General features: G+C 35.6%; 1 protein-coding gene across 1 annotated transcript; it reads left to right on the top strand.

The window, feature by feature from the left end:
- Positions 1-4,594: 4,594 nt before the first annotated feature.
- On the top strand, positions 4,595-14,553 carry LOC114385306 (uncharacterized protein C57A10.07-like). The gene is made up of 3 exons (XM_028345323.1): positions 4,595-5,558; positions 7,301-7,425; positions 13,857-14,553. The coding sequence occupies exons 1-3, from the start codon at positions 4,961-4,963 to the stop codon at positions 14,175-14,177; spliced, it is 1,044 nt and encodes a 347-aa protein (XP_028201124.1). The 5' UTR covers positions 4,595-4,960; the 3' UTR covers positions 14,178-14,553.
- Positions 14,554-18,275: the final 3,722 nt, after the last annotated feature.

The raw sequence follows: 18,275 nt of genomic DNA, 5'->3' as shown, positions 1-18,275 counted from the left end.
AAAACTGTTCTATCCTTCTGTTTTTCTCTTCTTCTTCTTTCCTTCTCCCTCTTGCCAAAAGAATTCAAAGAACTAACCATCTGAGAATTCTTTTGATTCCCCAAACAAAGAATTCAAAGAACTAACTATCAGAGAATTCTTTGCCCAAACACTGAATTCAAAGAACTAACCGTCTGAGAATTCTGTGTAAGAAGCAGGTAACTTCTTGGTTGTAATAGTGAATACAAGGGAGGGTACATCCTTTGTGGTTCGCTTCAAGTAGAGGATACATCTACTTGGTTGTTCAAAGAGAACAAGGGAGGGTACATCCTTTGTGGCTCTTTGCTTGTAAAGGATTTTTACAAGGAAAGGAAATCTCAAAAGGTTGCTTAAGGACTGGATAACCAGTATAAAACTTGTGTTTGCTTTCTTCTTCCCTACGCTCTTTACTTTTCCACCGTGCACTTTTTATTGCCGCTTTACTTTTGTCGAAGTTATTGTTTCTATTCTTTACTTTCTCATAACTTAGCAGTAAAGCCTAATTGAATCTAGTAACATTAAGAATGATAAATTTTTAATTAGTCAAGACACGTTCATAATTAATTCAACCCCCATCCCCCTTCTTAATTATTCCGAGGCCACTTGTTCTAACAAGTGGTATCAGAGCAGGTTTCTGGAGAAAAGTTTCACAACTTCAAGATCAATGGCCTCCTCAAATTTTCTATTCCTCGAAGGAAAATCCATCCATAGGCCACCTATCTTTAATGGTGAGGGTTACCACTACTGGAAAACCAGAATGCAAATCTTTATTGAAGCAATAGATTTAAACATTTGGGAAGCCATAAAAATAGGACCTTATGTACCCACCATAGTAGATGGAAACACAAGCACAACAACAGAAAAACCTAAAGATAAATGGTCTGAAGAAGATAGAAGAAGAGTTCAATATAATCTTAAAGCCATAAACATCATTACTTTTGCCCTAGGAATAGATGAATATTTTAGAGTCTCAAACTATTTAAATGCCAAAGAGATGTGGGATACACTACAACTCACACATGAAGACACCACTGACGTGAAAAGATCTAGAGTCAATACCCTTACACATGAATATGAATTATTTAGGATGAACACAAATGAGAACATCTTCTAAGTTGTAAAGATCTAGAGTCAACACCCTTACGCAATTAAATACGCATAAGTTGTAATTTTTTCAGGGTGTTACAACTCTATCTTATTTTAATAATTCTATATCATATAATTAGACACTTTAATTAGTCACCAACTAATTAAACTAAAATTTTATTTTTAAACTAATTGTATAGTCATTTATGAAAATGCCCTCCATTTTTAACTCTTATGACTTAATTACCCATTTTCTAATTCTACGAAATCTAGATCACCATTAATCAACTTTTATTATCCCTACTTAATTTTTAACCTTACATTAATTACTGATTTTCTTTCAAGCTTCTAATTTATATTTTTAGACCAAAATTCAATTATTAACATTTAGGCCATTAATGAGTCAACCATTATTTGATTAGAGATTTTTCTCGGAACTATTCTAATTCTTTCTAAACTTTAGCTTTAAAACTTAAGAGGTTAACCATGGTAAGGTATCCTATGGTAACATCTCATTTTCTACCATTTCAATAGTCTAAAAACACTACCCAATTACACAACAAAAAAATAACATTGTCTACCACACACACATGGAAAATTGGAATGTTATAGTTGACATAAGTATCTCATGATTTCTTCATCGGTGTTGTCTTCAAGTGCTTCATCAACAATATGTTGTCAAACTATATCGAAGTTAGAGTTTCAAGTCATTTTATGAGTGAGTGGGGGTAGAAAAATAACAAAAGAAGTTTAAAGAAGAGCCAGGTTGTGCATGAATGAAAGGAAACTGAACAATTAAATAGCATCATTAACAACAACTAGTTTTTGTTGGCTTGTTTTTATAATAGTTAGTTTATATAACGGCCAGTTTTTGTAACGATTAGTTTTTACTGGCTATTTTTTGTAACGACTAGTTTTTTAACAACTGCTTAAAAAGTTACAATTAACAAATCACTTACATAATTAAAAATAAACTTCAACATTCAACTAATTGAAAATGCATTACAACATAGTGACTGATAACTTAACACATAAAAAATAAACTACTAAACTAATTAAAAACAAACTTACACGTACAACTAACTAATGATAACTTAAAGGTATAAAAATTCAGTCATAAACTTCTTTAAAATATAATCTCAAGTGATTTTGTGTTTCTTGAGTTGATCTTCAGTCATGTTAATTGTGTCCTTCATAAGAATATCATACATCTCCACAATGTTATTGAGCGCCACTGCCTCTATTATTTGTTTTTGGACAACATTTTTTTTTCATTTCTTTTTCAATGCCAGACAAGTCCACAACCGATGTAGAAGAAGATGCTCATTTCCCTTTCATTTTCCTTTTGGATGCCTTTTGTCCCATTGGGCGAGTGAGTAGTGTAAGGGTGTCACTTTCGGAAATATCAATCGGTATCTCTGGATTAGATGACGATGAGTAATTACAATTTTCATTCAATTTTGTTCTTTTCGAAGGAACTTCTTTGCATTGTTCTAACCATCTAGGTTGATCTTTTAACTGCCCCCATGCATGCTCCAAAGCAAAATCCTTTTATTTTTTTTCTTTCTTCCAAATAGTATATGCATTAACCATCACATTGTTCTCCGTGTAACTGCTTTTCTTCAAAGCAACAACTTGCTTGTAACACAACCATTGAACTTTTGAATGACATTGTGAATTTTTGGCCTCAGGATTTCAGTTGATTGTTGAATCTCTCACTTAGATTGCCACAAAATGTGTTGTAATTTTCTATGATCCTTTTCCAAAAAGCCTCTAATTATTTACCATCATTGACAATTGAATTGAGTGAAACATTAAGCCATGAACTAATGACAAGTTTATCCTCTTCAATTGAAAAGAATAATCGTTTTCCCTTTTTCTTCTTTGTAGAACTCCCTCCTCCTTCCTCTACTGTAATATCAACTTCCTCATTTGAAGGAGTTTGTGCACGAATATAACTATTGGGAGGCTTATGAAATGCGATAGAGGTGTTTTGTGACATTGAAGAAAAGTTTGAGATCTTTGAGAATTTTCGGTAGAAGGGGATTGATTATAAGTTACTGGTGGTGGAGGGAGTGGAAAATAGGGAATGAAATGAGGAGGAATTTGAGAATTTTCGCTCATTGAAGGAGGTGGTAGTGGCAACAAAGGAAACAACGAAGGAGGATGTTGTGAATTTTCGTTCGAAGGAGGTTGTTGGTAATTTTGCAACAAATTGATATAAGCTTGTTAATTAAATTGATTTAGATCCATATGACAAGGAACAGATAAAACAAGATTTAAAATTGGAATTGGAGAATGACAATAAGAAGGCAGCAAACAATATAGAAATTTCCTTTTCCCCTCTTTGATGCTTAGTAGATTCCTAGCCCTCGAAGCTAAGCTTGTTTCTTTCCTCCTAAGCATCAAATAGGGGAAAAGGAAATTTCTATATTGCTTGCTGCCTTCTTACATCAACATTCATATTTATACAACAATATAGCATTGTTGAATTACACCAGGACAAAATAACAAACAATATAACGAAAAAGAGTGGCAGACAACATATTGGTAGACAACATATTCCACTTATTCAATTCCATCCATCTCAGCACTCGCTAACCAATTTCGTTAGATGAAATCAATGTGTTTGGATGAGGCAATTTAAAATTCTAAAGAATTTTAAATTATAAGAAATCCAAATGTTTCAATTGAAATTCTTTTATTTTCAAAATTCTGTGTTTGGATAAAGAAATTAAATTTCTTCATTTTCAAAATTTTGTATTTGGATAAATCACAACTTATGCTCCTTGACCCCAAGGTAACTACTTGCAAGCGTCTTAAACGCCGAAAAATCACAAAGCAAAAAATATCCCCGACACGCTAATTCTTGTTGTTTTCTCCGTGAGAAATTGATTCAGGTCCTTGATCACCACCACCGACTTTGGCGTTGTTTGCAGGAGGAGCGATTTCAGATCCGAATCGCTGGAAATTTCGTAGAGGTCAATGTCATAGATGTCGTAGTAGAGGAAATTGGTCATGGCGGTGGCGAAGCTCGATTTTTCGGTGTCGAAGGGACTGTAGAGGAGGAGGCATCGTTTCCTGATGCAACTGAGGCAGTGGTAGTACTGCTTCACTCTTAGGAACGATTCGAGATCGAATTTGATTTTGCTTGTGTAATCTAGTTCCATAGTGATTGTGTCGAATGTGGAAGGATATGTGAACGGAACGAATCTTCAGTCGGGAGTCGTTGGGGGTGTTCATGAAGAGGTGCAAGTTGCACTTTCCTTGCCGATCGATTTAGTCAGTGACGACATAAATATGCTGAAGAAGAGAATTTCAATTTTTCACATTTTAAAAAAAAATTAAAATTTCATATTTTTAATTATTTAAAATTTTAAAAATTTAAATTCTTTATAAAAAAACATTTAAATAAAAAAATTTAAATTAAAGAATTTTAAATTCTCTGGTAAATTATTTTATCTATCGGAACGCACCCAGGTATCTTGGGTGGCTGGATCTTCCATTTGGGCCTCATGTTCCCTTTGCTATCAAACGCTCTCCATCTCGTAACTCCCAAGACCTTTCCACGCAGAGTGCTGCAATAACAAGTCCTTGCAATTTCACTCAACTCAACCAAGCCAAAACTTAGAATTTTCCATTACTTTTCCTTTAATTCTTATTATTATCTTGATTATTTTCTAAAATTCCAAGTGCAGATCCTTCAATTCAATTCTCTCTGCGAATCATTGGAACTTTCAAGCACCACATTTTCCCCACTCACTACTCCATGTGACCCCATTGATCACTTCTGTGATCCAATGATTCCGTTGCTTCGCTTCACTCTCTCCCAAATCATAGAAAAAACCCCATTACAATGAACAATTACCCTTTTGGATCCCAAGCCCCCAAGTCCTTTCCCGCATACCCAAAAACCGAATTCGACTTAGAATCAGGAACCGCCATAAAGCGAACCCGAAAGCCCAAAAATTCGCCCTTTCACCCTCTCAGAATGATTAAATCATTTGGGAACCGTTTTCATCACTTCTTCAAGCTTCACCCTCTAATGGGTCTCTTCCTAGCCTTGTGCTTTGTGCTCGCACTTGCCATGATTCTCTCTTTGTATGGCACCCAATATGGGGTGCAGAGTGGTGGTTATGTGAAATCTGACATGGGTTTTGATGATTACCCTTTTTCCAAGCTTCAGAACCTTGTGATGGTTGCTGGGCATTCCATTTACACTAGTAGTAGTTGTGGCAAAATTGAGAAGGAGGATTCTTGGTTTTTGGAGTCTTATCAGAAGAATCCAGGCCAAGCTGCCACTTTTGTGACACACATTCATGAGGGGATTGAGATTGTGGCAAGGGATGACTCTGCTTTGCTGCTCTTCAGTGGGGGAGAGACTCGGAGAGATGCTGGCCCCCGCAGCGAGGCTCAGAGTTACTGGGCTGTTGCGGATTCGAAAGGGTGGTTTGGTGAGTTGTGGTGACTGTTTTGGCATTTGCATTGCAGCATTTTGTCTGATTGGTGGGATTCAATGTCTGCCTAACGCATATTGTTGGGGATTATAGGCTATGAAGCATTACCAAAGGAGAAGGAATAGAATAGAAATGCCTGATTGCACTGTTATTGTGTTAATAAATCCCATTAAGAAGGTTTATAGCAGGGAGAGGAAGAGTGGTAACGAAATAATAGTCATAGGGATTTTTTAGCAGCAGTAAATGTTTAGTGGACAAATGATTGTAATAAAGAGAGAAGGAATAAATGAGGAGGGAGAGAGTTTGTAACTGTCTCCAGTAGACAGTAATTTCCATTAAGGAGAAGCCTTGTATAAATAGGAAAAGTGGGGGAGTTAGTGGATACATAAGATTTGAATGTGGGAGAGTCCAGGTCTCTCGAATACCTGGGTTATATTTTCTATTTTTCATTAATTTGTATTGTCCATTCCAGTTTAAGAATTCATCTCCACTGAGCCAGAAAGTGGGGATTGATTTGAATATTTTTTCTATTTCTTTATCATTTCTGATCCACTTCTATCGTATTGTTTGTCATGTGCTTGACATAGTTGCTTTCAATTATAGTGTATCATTCACTATGTGTGAGGCATGAACTTGCAAAAACAATTTATAAATTGTCATAGTAAAAGATAATTGAACAGGATAGATTAGCTAGTGATTTGAGCTGGTCTTGGGCTGCACTTCTGCAACAAGATCATATCTCATGGGCTGGTCTTGGGCTGTACTTCTGCAACAGGATAGATTAACTATAGTGTATCATTCACTATGTATGTGAATAGAACATGAGAATTGATAAATTGAATTGTTGTTTTTCTTGACTTATTGTCATATTTTATCATTAGCAACAAGATCATATCTCATGGGATGGCCAAAATTTACGATTAAAATATTAAGTATTAACTTTTAGCAGTATTATTTTTCGCATTTTCATGTTATACAATATTTCTTTTATTGTTTACAAGTCCATAAATAGGATTAGTGAATGAATTAGGCATGGAAATTGGAAAGTATGATTAGTTGACTTTATAGAAGGCAATTTCAATTCCAATATCTGATACTCATTCTATTTGAGTCCAACTTCTGTGATTTGAAAGCAACTTCTGTGAGTTGACTTTATAGTAAGCAGCTTCAATTCTAACAACTGATTTTATTGCTGCATCTTGAGTGTACTCATTCTATTGAGTCCAACTTCTTCATTTGTAAGCATATAAAAAATCATGGGAAAATTCCTTTTAATAGGGAAAGAAAGGAAAGCACAGACAGGTACATTCTTTTGTAAGAAAAGTGTTTTCTTGGCCTTGGTTATGATTTAGGAAGAGATACAGAACCTTAGTTTCAACAGCTTGTACTCTGATTACTGGTTTATCCCATGGTCCTACTAACGTATGAAGATCATAATAGAATTATTGCTGTATTCATCAATTTTGTATCATGTTTTATGTTACTGATAAAATTGCTTCTTTTCTTGCTTATAAATTTTAATGCTTATCTAATGAAATCCCACATCCTTAGTTGCTCAAATTTTTACTATAACTTTTTAATGTTAGCTTGATGAATCTCGTCTGCATCATTTATCTCAGTTTTCTCAGGCTGTTGATATGGATGTCATAATGATTCACCTTTATAGTTTATTTATTTATACTTCTCTAGTAAACTGCTTTATCAGAAAATATCTCATTCTTTTTGGGTTGTTTGTGTAGGTAAGGAAGAAAGTGTGAAATGGAGAGCACTTACAGAGGAGCATGCACGAGACAGCTTTGAAAACCTTCTATTTAGTGTTTGTCGATTCCGGGAGCTTACTGGCACCTATCCCCAAAATATAACTGTATGTAAGCCTTACTTATCTGAGTTGTGAATCATTCTATTCCTTTCACATAAAGATGGAAAATGTCAATATTTGCATGGAATAGTTAAAGTAAATGAAATTGAGGAATATGAATTTATTGAAATATGTGGCCAGACTTCGTTGCATGACAAGCTTTTATTGCTCTGTTTTTTGTAATGGCTGCTGAGAAATACTCTGAATTAATTGGTCAAATGTTAGGATATAAGGAGAAGAGAGAGTTAGTTAAGATAGTTAGACTACTAATGAGTTAGTTAGTTTGTTAGTTAGAGGGGTTTATTAGATATAAATAGGGAAAGAAGGATAGGAGAGAGGGGGATCTTATCATTTGTAGATTGAGCATTAGTTCTTTGTGAAAGGAGAAATCCTTTGTGAAGGGGAAATCCTTGGAGGAGAGTTATCTCTCCTATTTTCTGTTCTTTTACAATCAAGAAATTCCATCTTTCTTTCCTTTCTTCTATTCTCTAATTTGGGTTCCTAACATTTGGTCTGACCTTTTGGATTCAAGTTCGTGATGGAAAATCGAGTGGGAGCGTTGGAGAAATTGGCCAGCGATCAAGGGGAGAAACTGACAGATGTGATGTGACATTGCCCACATCAAGGACAATATGCGAGAGATGAAACAGATCAAAGAATTGATTTTGGAGTGCATGTAGAGCAAGAAAAAGGAAACCCGCATCGAAAAAAGGGAGAGTTCCACAGTGTTCTTGAAAGAAAGGACCAACATTTCAGAGCTGAAACATATGCTGTGCAAGATATTGAATGAAGAGGTGGTCCTCATTTGACTTAGCAAGACAAAAATAACATGGAGGGAAATGGGTCAGAATGTAGTGAAGCAGAGGCTAGTTCTTGGACAAGAAAGCTGGAACTACCCACCTTTGATGGAAGCATAGAGGAGAAAACTGATACAAAGGGTAGCAATTTTGAGTGTGATGGTGACCCATCACAGTTCTTGAAATCAGAAAACAGAAGTAAAGAAGGTTCAGTTATCAAGAACCACACTCTTTGTGGTGGAGAAGAAAGCAAAAATGATGAAGCAAAGTTAGCAAGAGAAACAAAGATTGAAAAAGTTATGATGGACGAAGAAGTTGACCCATTGATAAAGAGGGAGACAGCCTAGGAAAATACAGTGAGGAATGTGAGCTGCGAAGACAATTTTCTTGATAACCCAATAACGGAGTTGATCAAGAAGGAAGTTGAAGGTGGAGATGCAACCAAGCCTCATTGTCTTCAAGATTCAGATTTTCATAAAAAGATCGGTATGATGAAACAGAAATCATTGTTGGACCCAGATATGATCATGAAGGTGGTTGGAAAATCAATGGTGTTGGAATCTTGGAATTTCAACTTGCTAAGTGAGCCTTTTGCATTAAACTTTGTTGCATCTATGGCTGACAGCTCAACAATGGAGCTAAGGCAGAAGGAATGTACTGAGGCAGCATGGTGATTAAAGTTATATGGAGTCCACCCTTGTCCACCCCACCATTGAAGCTGCTAGACCTAAAGTTTGCATGTAGTGGCCAGTGGGTTCACAGTTGATCCCCCATGAGGGACACCAAAGAGGCACGTCCTGTTAGAGTAAAATTTGGTTTTGAAGGATGAGAAAGAGGAAGGAGAGGTTTTGGAATTCTACAAAGTTTGTCCAAGTTTTTACATAGTGAGTAGTCCCAAATGGGCTGTCGAAAAGGGATTCAAAAAAGAGGAGCAGAAACTGGGCATTCAAACTAGGCAGCAAGATTTATACTACTAAATTTGGAACCCTGTGTAGCTGATGACATTTTAAGAGAGCAGCGATGGAAAGAGATTGCAGCACCACACATGGCGATTATTCAGAATTTGCTTCCATCCTGACCTCCATTGGAGCCACAGAACTCAACCCCACATGTAGGGGCAGTGGGCCATTCCTAGTTAAGCAACAAGGGGTGCAATTGTCTTCCAGCAATCGAAGAATACTTGAGGAAGTTTTAGTGTACAATTCCAGTTTTTAAATTCCAACCTTGAGGACAAGGTTGATTTTTAGGAGGGCTGTATTTTTAAGATATAAGGAGAAGGGAGAGTTAGTTAAGTTAGTTAGACTACTAATGAGTTAGTTAGTTAGAGGAATTTATTAGATATAAATAGGGGAAGAAGGATAGGAGAGAGGGGGATCTTATCATTTGTAGATATTGAGCCTTAGCATTTTGTGAAAGGAGAAATCCTTTGCGAAGGGGAAACCCTTGGAGGAGAGTTATCTTTCCTATTTTCTGTTCTTTTACAATCAACAGATTCTATCTTTCTTTCCTTTCTTCTATTTTTTATTTTGGGTTCCTAACATCAAATGTAAGGGCAACGCGCTGTATGGCTCGAGTACAGTGTCAAAAGAGCAAGGGCCGCTGCATCGCCGCCCGGATGTAGTGAAAAGTAAGCAAGAGTTCCCACATTTTCGTGAACGGGTGTGGGTAAAGAAGCTAGTTCATGACAGGAGGATTCGCTTTGGTACATGGAATATAGGCACACTTACTGGAAAATCTATGGAAATAGTGGATGTTATGGTGAGGAGGAAGATCAATTTTATGTGCCTACAAGAAACTAAGTGGACAGGTGAAAAAGCGAGAGAATTAGACAACTCGGGTTTTAAGCTGTGGTATACGGGAAAAATCAGATTAAGAAATGGGGTAGGGATTATTGTGGACAAGGAGTGTAAGAAGGATGTCGTGGATGTAAGAAGAGTAGGAGATCGTATCATAGCCTTAAAATTGGTAGTGGGACAGGACACCTTTAATGTTATTAGTGGGTACGCACCTCAGGTTGGGTTAGCAGAACACTTTAAGGTAAAATTTTGGGAGGATCTAGAAGGGGTACTTCAGGATATACCCCAAGGAGAGAAAGTTTTCCTAGGAGGGGATCTCAATGGACATGTAGGTAGCGTGGCTAGAGGTTTTGAGGGGGTGCATGGGGGTTTTGGCCTAGGGGAGATGAATGGGGAGGGTAAATCCATCTTGGAGTTTTCGGAGGCTTTGGATCTTTCTATAGCCAATACATGGTTTAAGAAAAGAGCGGAATATCTTATCACTTACAAAAGTGGAGGAACATGTTCTCAGATAGATTTCTTCCTTATCAGGAAGTCTGATAGGAAGTATTGCTTGAACTGTAAAGTTATCCCGGGAGAGAGCTTGACTACCCAACATAGAGTTTTGGTCATGGATGTAAGAATTAGAGATAGGGCAAAGAGAAGAAGTCCTATGGTAGCACCAAGGATCAAATGGTGGCACTTGAAGGGTGAGAAACAAGGAATCTTCCAACAAAAGATATGGGAGGGATGGTGTGGACAATCACAAGGAAGTGCAAATGATATGTGGAACAAGATGTCCCAAGAGATTATTAAAGTGGCTAAAGAGACGTTGGGTGAATCTAGAGGTTTTGGACCTAGGGGTAAAGAATCGTGGTGGTGGAATGAAAGTGTTCAGAGCAAAGTTAGAGTAAAAAATGAGTGTTTCAAGGAGTGGTCTAGGTGTAGAAATTCTGAAACTTGGGATAAATATAAGATAGCTAGAAATGAAACCAAAAAGGCGGTGAGTGAGGCAAGAGCCCAAGCTTTTGACGGACTATACCAAGCTCTAGGAACCAGGGACAGAGAAAGATCTATATATAGGCTTGCTAAGGGTAGAGAGAGGAAGACTAGAGATTTGGATCAAGTAAAGTGTGTTAAGGATGAAGAAGGCAAAGTCTTAGTGCATGAAAAAGATATCAAGGAAAGGTGGAAGGCGTATTTCCACAACTTATTTAATGATGGATATGGATATGACTCTAGCAGTTTAGACACAAGAGAAGAGGACCGGAACTATAAGTACTATCGTCGGATTCAGAAACAGGAAGTAAAGGAAGCGTTGAAAAGAATGAGTAACGGTAAGGCGGTGGGGCCAGACAACATACCTATTGAAGTGTGGAAAACTCTTGGAGATAGAGGTCTTGAGTGGCTCACCAAACTCTTTAATGAAATTATGAGGTCAAAACGCATGCCGGAGGAATGGAGGAGAAGCACGTTAGTGCCAATCTATAAGAACAAGGGGGATATACAAAATTGTGCAAATTATAGGAGAATCAAGCTCATGAGTCATACCATGAAATTATGGGAAAGAGTGATCGAACGGAGATTAAGAAAGGAGACTCAAGTTACTGAGAATCAATTTGGTTTCATGCCGGGAAGGTCGACCATGGAAGCGATCTATTTATTACGGCGGGTGATGGAGCAATATCGCATGGACCAACAAGACCTGCACTTGATTTTTATTGACTTGGAGAAAGCGTATGATAGAGTGCCTAGAGAGATTTTGTGGAAAGCTCTAGAGAAGAAAGGGGTTAGGGTTGCATATATTCGAGCTATCCAAGATATGTATGATAGGGTATCGACTAGTGTTAGGACACAGGGTGGAGAGTCAGACGATTTTCCCATCACAATTGGTTTGCATCAAGGGTCAACCCTTAGCCCCTACCTTTTTACCTTAATTCTGGATGTCCTCACGGAACAAATCCAAGAGATAGCGCCGAGATGCATGCTTTTTGCAGATGACATAGTCCTCCTTGGAGAGTCGAGGGAGGAGTTGAATGAGAGGTTGGAAACTTGGAGACGAGCTCTAGAAACACATGGTTTTCGCCTAAGCAGAAGCAAATTGGAGTATATGGAATGTAAGTTCAACAAAAGAAGGAGGGTTTCTAACTCAGAGGTGAAAATAGGAGACCATATTATCCCTCAAGTCACACGGTTTAAATATCTTGGGTCTGTAATACAGGATGATGGAGAAATTGAAGGGGATGTGAATCATCGCATTCAAGCAGGATGGATGAAATGGAGAAAAGCATCGGGGTGTTATGTGATGCAAAGGTACCGATCAAGCTAAAGGGAAAGTTTTATCGGACTGCGGTAAGACCGGCGATGTTGTACGGAACAGAATGTTGGGCGGTCAAGAGCCAACATGAGAATAAAGTAGGTGTAGCGGAGATGAGGATGTTGCGGTGGATGTGTGGTAAGACTCGACAGGATAAAATTAGAAACGAAGCTATTAGAGAGAGGGTTGGAGTAGCGCCTATTGTAGAGAAGATGGTGGAAAATAGACTTAGGTGGTTTGGGCATGTAGAGAGAAGACCGGTAGACTCTGTAGTGAGGAGAGTAGACCAGATGGAGAGAAGGCAAACAATTCGAGGTAGAGGAAGACCCAAAAAGACTATAAGAGAGGTTATCAAAAAGGATCTCGAACTTAATGATTTGGATAGAAGTATGGTACTTGATAGAACATTATGGCGGAAGTTGATCCATGTAGCCGACCCCACCTAATGAGATAAGGCGTTGTTGTTGTTGTTTGTTCCTAACATCAAATGTGTTACTAATGCAGTAGTGTGCATACAGCATAAATATGGAGTTATCTTCAATGATCCTGTATATGCATACAGCATATGCAGGATCAGATACAGCATGTGAAGTATATCATTTTGTATTCCCAATTAACATGGAGTTCTCTTTAATGATCCTGTGTAGGTTCCCCCCTTGTTGCCTGAATATTTAGTACTCCCTCCAGTTTCGATATAAGGAAAAATATGCCTTGAATGAAAAATATGCCTTGAATGTTGGTTTTAAATATAAGCAAATCTCTTGCTGTAAAAATAAAACAAAAAAGAAATATAAGCAAATCTCAACCAATCTTCATATAATTAGACCATCTCTAAGTACCCTTCATTTAATAGGGGTTTTAATTCCAATAACTCCTTGTTCTTGATATCAAATTCCAATAAGATAGTTTAGGGAAATAACTTATTTTTAGTTGTGATTGGTGCAATTAAATATGGCTTACCAACTTTCTTAGTTAGGGTGAATTAGTTTTTTTTGCTTATATTTAAAATGGAAAGTACGTGGAGTAGCAGAGAAGCAACTAGGAATTATTAATTACTAATATAAGGGGGAACATGTAGTTCTTGTTCTTCTTATTGGTAATACTATCATTAGAGAAAGCTAATTGACTTTATATTGATGAGGGATGCTAACAACACTCTCTAACACCCTATAATTGGCTGAAATCCATTATAAATCTCCAACTTTGATTGGTCTCACTTTTTATTTAATAATTCTCTCTCCTGGTTTAGAAGTTAGATTCACCAAAATTGGTGGTATTCGATAAGTTTTAGCCAATCATAGAGTGTAGTTGTTAGAAAGAGTGTCAGAAAGTATCACTAGCATTTATCTTGTATTGATTTTATTGATGGTATCTATCAATTGCACCATATAAATGTGTTCCCCATGGACTAACAAATTTTATTTCGCTTTGTTGCATTTAGACCTTTGCATGATGGCCACTTTGATGTCATAATCGTTGACTTACACTCTTTGTTCCTTACACATTTGTTGCATGTTTTCAATCTGATTTGTTGAATCTGGGAATCAGGTTGTAAGTTATGATTTCAAGGAAAAAAGATTTGCACATCTACACCGATCTGCTATCGGCTTTCCAGAATCAAGGTTCTTCTATACCGGCACTCCTGCTACATCAAATGCAAAAGCAACTGCTCTAAAAGGTGAGGAATTGGTCAGAACTCAATTCCAAAGAGATCCATTTGGATGTCGAGGTTCACTTTATCACAAGAAACTAAAGCGTGACCCTTTTCATCGGTCAATTCCTTATCCCAATGGGTGTCCTGAAATTGAAGGATTATTCAAATATTGTGGACCAACTCCTTATCCTGGTGCACTCCCGTGGGCACAGTAAACTGACACGGTCAGATTATACCACTGTATGCTAACAAAATAGAGATATTAGATGCAAATTAAGTTGACTTAACATTGCATGACTTTGTTGATAAAAGATGTGAAGATGAAATTTTGTTCTGGAGAGATGATGATAAATTGTGTAGATCAAAATGTTGTTGCATGTTTGTGTGAGGAGATTTCTTTAATTGAACTCAGTTACTCAAATTGACGGTTGCGATAGTCAGATAGGAAATGTTTTGCTTTCTGAGAGGGATGCATTTTGTTACATGTTTTGTTGCTTTAATGTTGATATAGATGTTCAGCAAAAAATAATGTTGATATATATGTTACAGGATAAATATTGAATGCAATTATGTCCAGGCTTCATGTTTCTACATTTGGATATATTGACATGTATGTAGGACTTGTTGCATATGACAGTCATTTATATTGCATTCTCACTGACCTGAGCAAATGACATGTAGGACTTGTTGCATATGATGGTAATCCTAAAATTTGCATTCAAACAACAGAATTAGTCTCTTAAAGTAAAAATAAATGAATAAACTTTTTTTTTTCATTTTGGTCATCACGTGTGAAATAGGAAATTTTATTTTGAGGGAACAGATATCAGACTTATCTGATTTCATTGCATCTGAACTTTGAATTCCTGATAAGTGACCATGAATGTTATTATTTTATAGTTTCATGGTTTTAATAATCAAATTGGAGGAAATAACCGGTTCAACTAATCTGATTGAGAACCAGACTGATGACCTGTGTGTTAACTCTGAAGCTTTTTAACAAGAATTGTTGAATATCAAAAACTTATTACGCGAAATCCTATTTTTTTAGAACAGGTTGAGGGGCTAGGTGTAGTTGATATAAAGGAAGTAATAAATTGGGGTTTATCAGGACCCATGCTTCGGGCTTCCAGAATACAATGGGATCTCCGTAAAGTGGTTAACAAAATCAGCATTTTTAGAATCAGTCAAACTGGTCCAAAACCGATACTAAACTGGTGTAGAGAATCGGTATTTAAGTTTTTTATTTTTTAAATTTAATCTAAAATATTTTAAAGATAAATAAAATCATATTTATTAAGATTTACAAATTGATATTAATTATTTTTTTCTTACAAAATATAAAATTTATGATTTATATTTTTATATCTTAATTTCTTGTCATTTTATATTTTATTCTGTGTAAACTTGTTATTGTTGGACATTGTTGTATTTTATTAAAATTTAATCATAAATATTATGATATATTTGATTTAATTTTTTTTGTTTATTTTGAATGTTAAGAACCTATCAAATGATATTTTTATTTTAATTTTATGTTAGAAAATTATAATATTATATTTATTTAATACTTTTTTATGTATTATTGAATTATTGTTATTATTTTATTAATATTGGTTCGATGTTGGTTGAACCATTAAATTTTGACCAATATCTTAATTGTCAATCCATCCATCATATTGTCAATTAATTAAAGTTTTTATCGGGATCATTTATATATTTAGTTTAATTATATGAAATAATTTATGATAATAAACTTTACATATTAGATTTAGCCCATGCAAAACAGTCTAAAAAATTATTTATTTGATGGAGGTACAACCAATCATTCTAATGATTCTTTACATGGGATTGAAGATTCTATGATAAGGTCCAAAATTATGAGGATGAAGCAAGTTTTGAAAGAGCAAATAGAAAGAAGACTATTGTGAATTAAGAGTTACACCTAATTGGGTCATTCTCTTACAAATTAATGAAGATGCTTTGAAACCAACCTCAAGAATCACTTCACTAAACCCAATTTACAAGACAAGAAGCATCAATGGGTTGAGTTGGTCAATTTTGGTGAGATTATTAATATTGGACTGATTAGATAATAATTAGGCCCAACATGCTCATAAATTTTAGTCAACTTTTAGAATAAGATTTATTTTGATTTTTTAATTTTATTTTGGGCTCATCTTTAAACTTGTAATGGACTGTGACGACCCTTTATTGTTATTTAAAGTCTTTTAATTATTAGATAAGTTATTGGGCCTTGGGTTTAGGGTTATTAATAGGAGTATAAATAGAGTCCTTAATATGTGAAATTTGAATATTAATGAAATTAGAGAGTTTCTCTACGTGAGAACTTTTCCTTTGTTCTTGGGTTAATAACTGATAGTGTTGGTTCTATCAGCAGTTCGCGGTTAGTTCCTTTCTGTTTATACTTGTTCTCAAGACGATCCTAAGTGGTGTCTTATCATTTGGAGGTGTTATATATCCTGTGTTTTGTTTCTTCTCTTGTGTTTCCTCCTTTGTTTGTTCTTTTCCTTTTGTTTAACTCTATATTATTGTTTCATCTTCCTTTGTTCTATTTCTTTGCATCTATCTTCCTTTTTTGAACTCTATCTAGTATTAATATCCTTTTGTCTTATATATATATATATATATATATATATATATATATATATAATAAAAAAATTCGTGAAAAAAAAATCCAATTTTCATATTTGGAGCCAAAATTCTGTTACAATCCATATTTGGATAATTAAAGTTGTTAGGATCAGAACTTGTTTTTCAAATTTGGAGTCAAAATTTTGTTACAATCCAGATTTGGATAATTGAAGTTGTTATGATCTGAATTTGATTTTCAAATTTAGAACCAAAATTATGTTACAGTCTATATTTGGATCTACCCAATCACATATTTACGTTCAAATTTGAATTTCGTGCAAAAAAAAGATGCAGAAAAAAAAAGAAACAAAAAAAACATGAAAAAAGTAGAAAAAAAAGAAAATTGGGACAGTTTTTACATTTGTTTACAAGTTTTAAAAAAATAAACACTTTTCTTAAATCTCTTATTCCTTGTCCTTTGTTTGTTCTTATTCACTAACCTTGTTGTGTCTTGTCGTGTATAATCAACCGCAAAGGTTCTTACTTAAGAGCTCATAAGAAGAAGTTGAGTGGTAAAAGGCAAGAGTGTTGAGACTATTAGAGGGAAAAAAACTAAAAAGAGTGAAACACAATTGAAAGTAAAATTTATTGAGTGTAAACACGTGAGAGAGTGTTTGTGTGAGGATATTTATTTTTCCATTTATGATCACTTCTAAAAAAATTCTTGCAACAATTTTAATCATGAGTGGATCTCAAGTTGTTTGTTAAAGTTGTTAATGAACAATTTCAAGCTTTAAAGATTGGATAGTTTGCAATCTCCATTTTGATCTAAAAGTCGTAGACAATCAATGTCAGAAGAAGAGGATGAGGAGTATTCAGATGCAAGAAGGCGAAGAGGCGAACCAAGAAGAGATAATCATTTGGGGAGCATTAAGATGACAATCCCTACGTTTCAAGGTAAAAATGATCCTGAATTGTATTTGGAGTGGGAGAGAAAGGTTGAACATGTGTTTGATTGCCATAATTATTCTAAGGAGAAAAAGGTTAAATTAGTTGTTGAATTCACCAATTATGCTAGTATTTGGTGGGACCAACTTGTGACTAGTAGGCACAGGAATGGTGAAAGGCCTATTACTAGATGGGACGAGATGAAGACTGTCGTGAGAAGGAGATTTGTACCTATCCACGATCATAGGAATTTGCATAGAAATTTGCAAACTCTAACTCAAGGTTCCATGAGTGTGGAGGACTACTACAAGGAGATGGAAATAGCCATGTTAGAGGCAATGTTGAAGAAGACTGTGAGGCAACTATGGCCAGATTCATTGGAGCTCTAAAGAAGGGGATAGTCAATGTGGTAGAATTGCAACATTATGTGGAGATGGAGGACTTGTTACACAAATCTATTTAAGTGGATAGGCAATTGAAAGCTAAGAGTACTTCCAAATTTGCTTCCACTTCTTCATGGAAGTCAAATTGGAAAAACAACAAATCTATGACAAAGTCAAAAGATGAAGCTAAGTCCAAAAATTTGTTTATTGCACCTAAAGGTAAAATGAAAATTAATTCATCTTCTAGATCTCGCGATATCAAATGTTTCAAGTGTCAAGGAGTTAGACATATTACTTCTCAATGTCCAAATAAAAGAGCCATGATATTGCTAGATAATGGAGACATAGAGAGTGAGAGCTCAAGTGATGATGAAATGCCACCATTGG

The sequence above is a fragment of the Glycine soja genome, chromosome 14 (assembly GCF_004193775.1).
Source record: "Glycine soja cultivar W05 chromosome 14, ASM419377v2, whole genome shotgun sequence".
In the NCBI taxonomy this organism is placed as follows: domain Eukaryota; kingdom Viridiplantae; phylum Streptophyta; class Magnoliopsida; order Fabales; family Fabaceae; genus Glycine; species Glycine soja.
This window is presented reverse-complemented; position numbering and strand designations above follow the sequence as displayed.

Coding starts and splice junctions, on each gene's coding strand:
- LOC114385306 (XM_028345323.1), top strand. CDS start 4,961: ATGAACAATTACCCTTTTGGATCCCAAGCCCCCAAGTCCTTTCCCGCA. Junction 5,559..7,300: donor GGATTCGAAAGGGTGGTTTG/GTGAGTTGTGGT, acceptor TTGTTTGTGTAG/GTAAGGAAGAAAGTGTGAAA. Junction 7,426..13,856: donor CCTATCCCCAAAATATAACT/GTATGTAAGCCT, acceptor TCTGGGAATCAG/GTTGTAAGTTATGATTTCAA.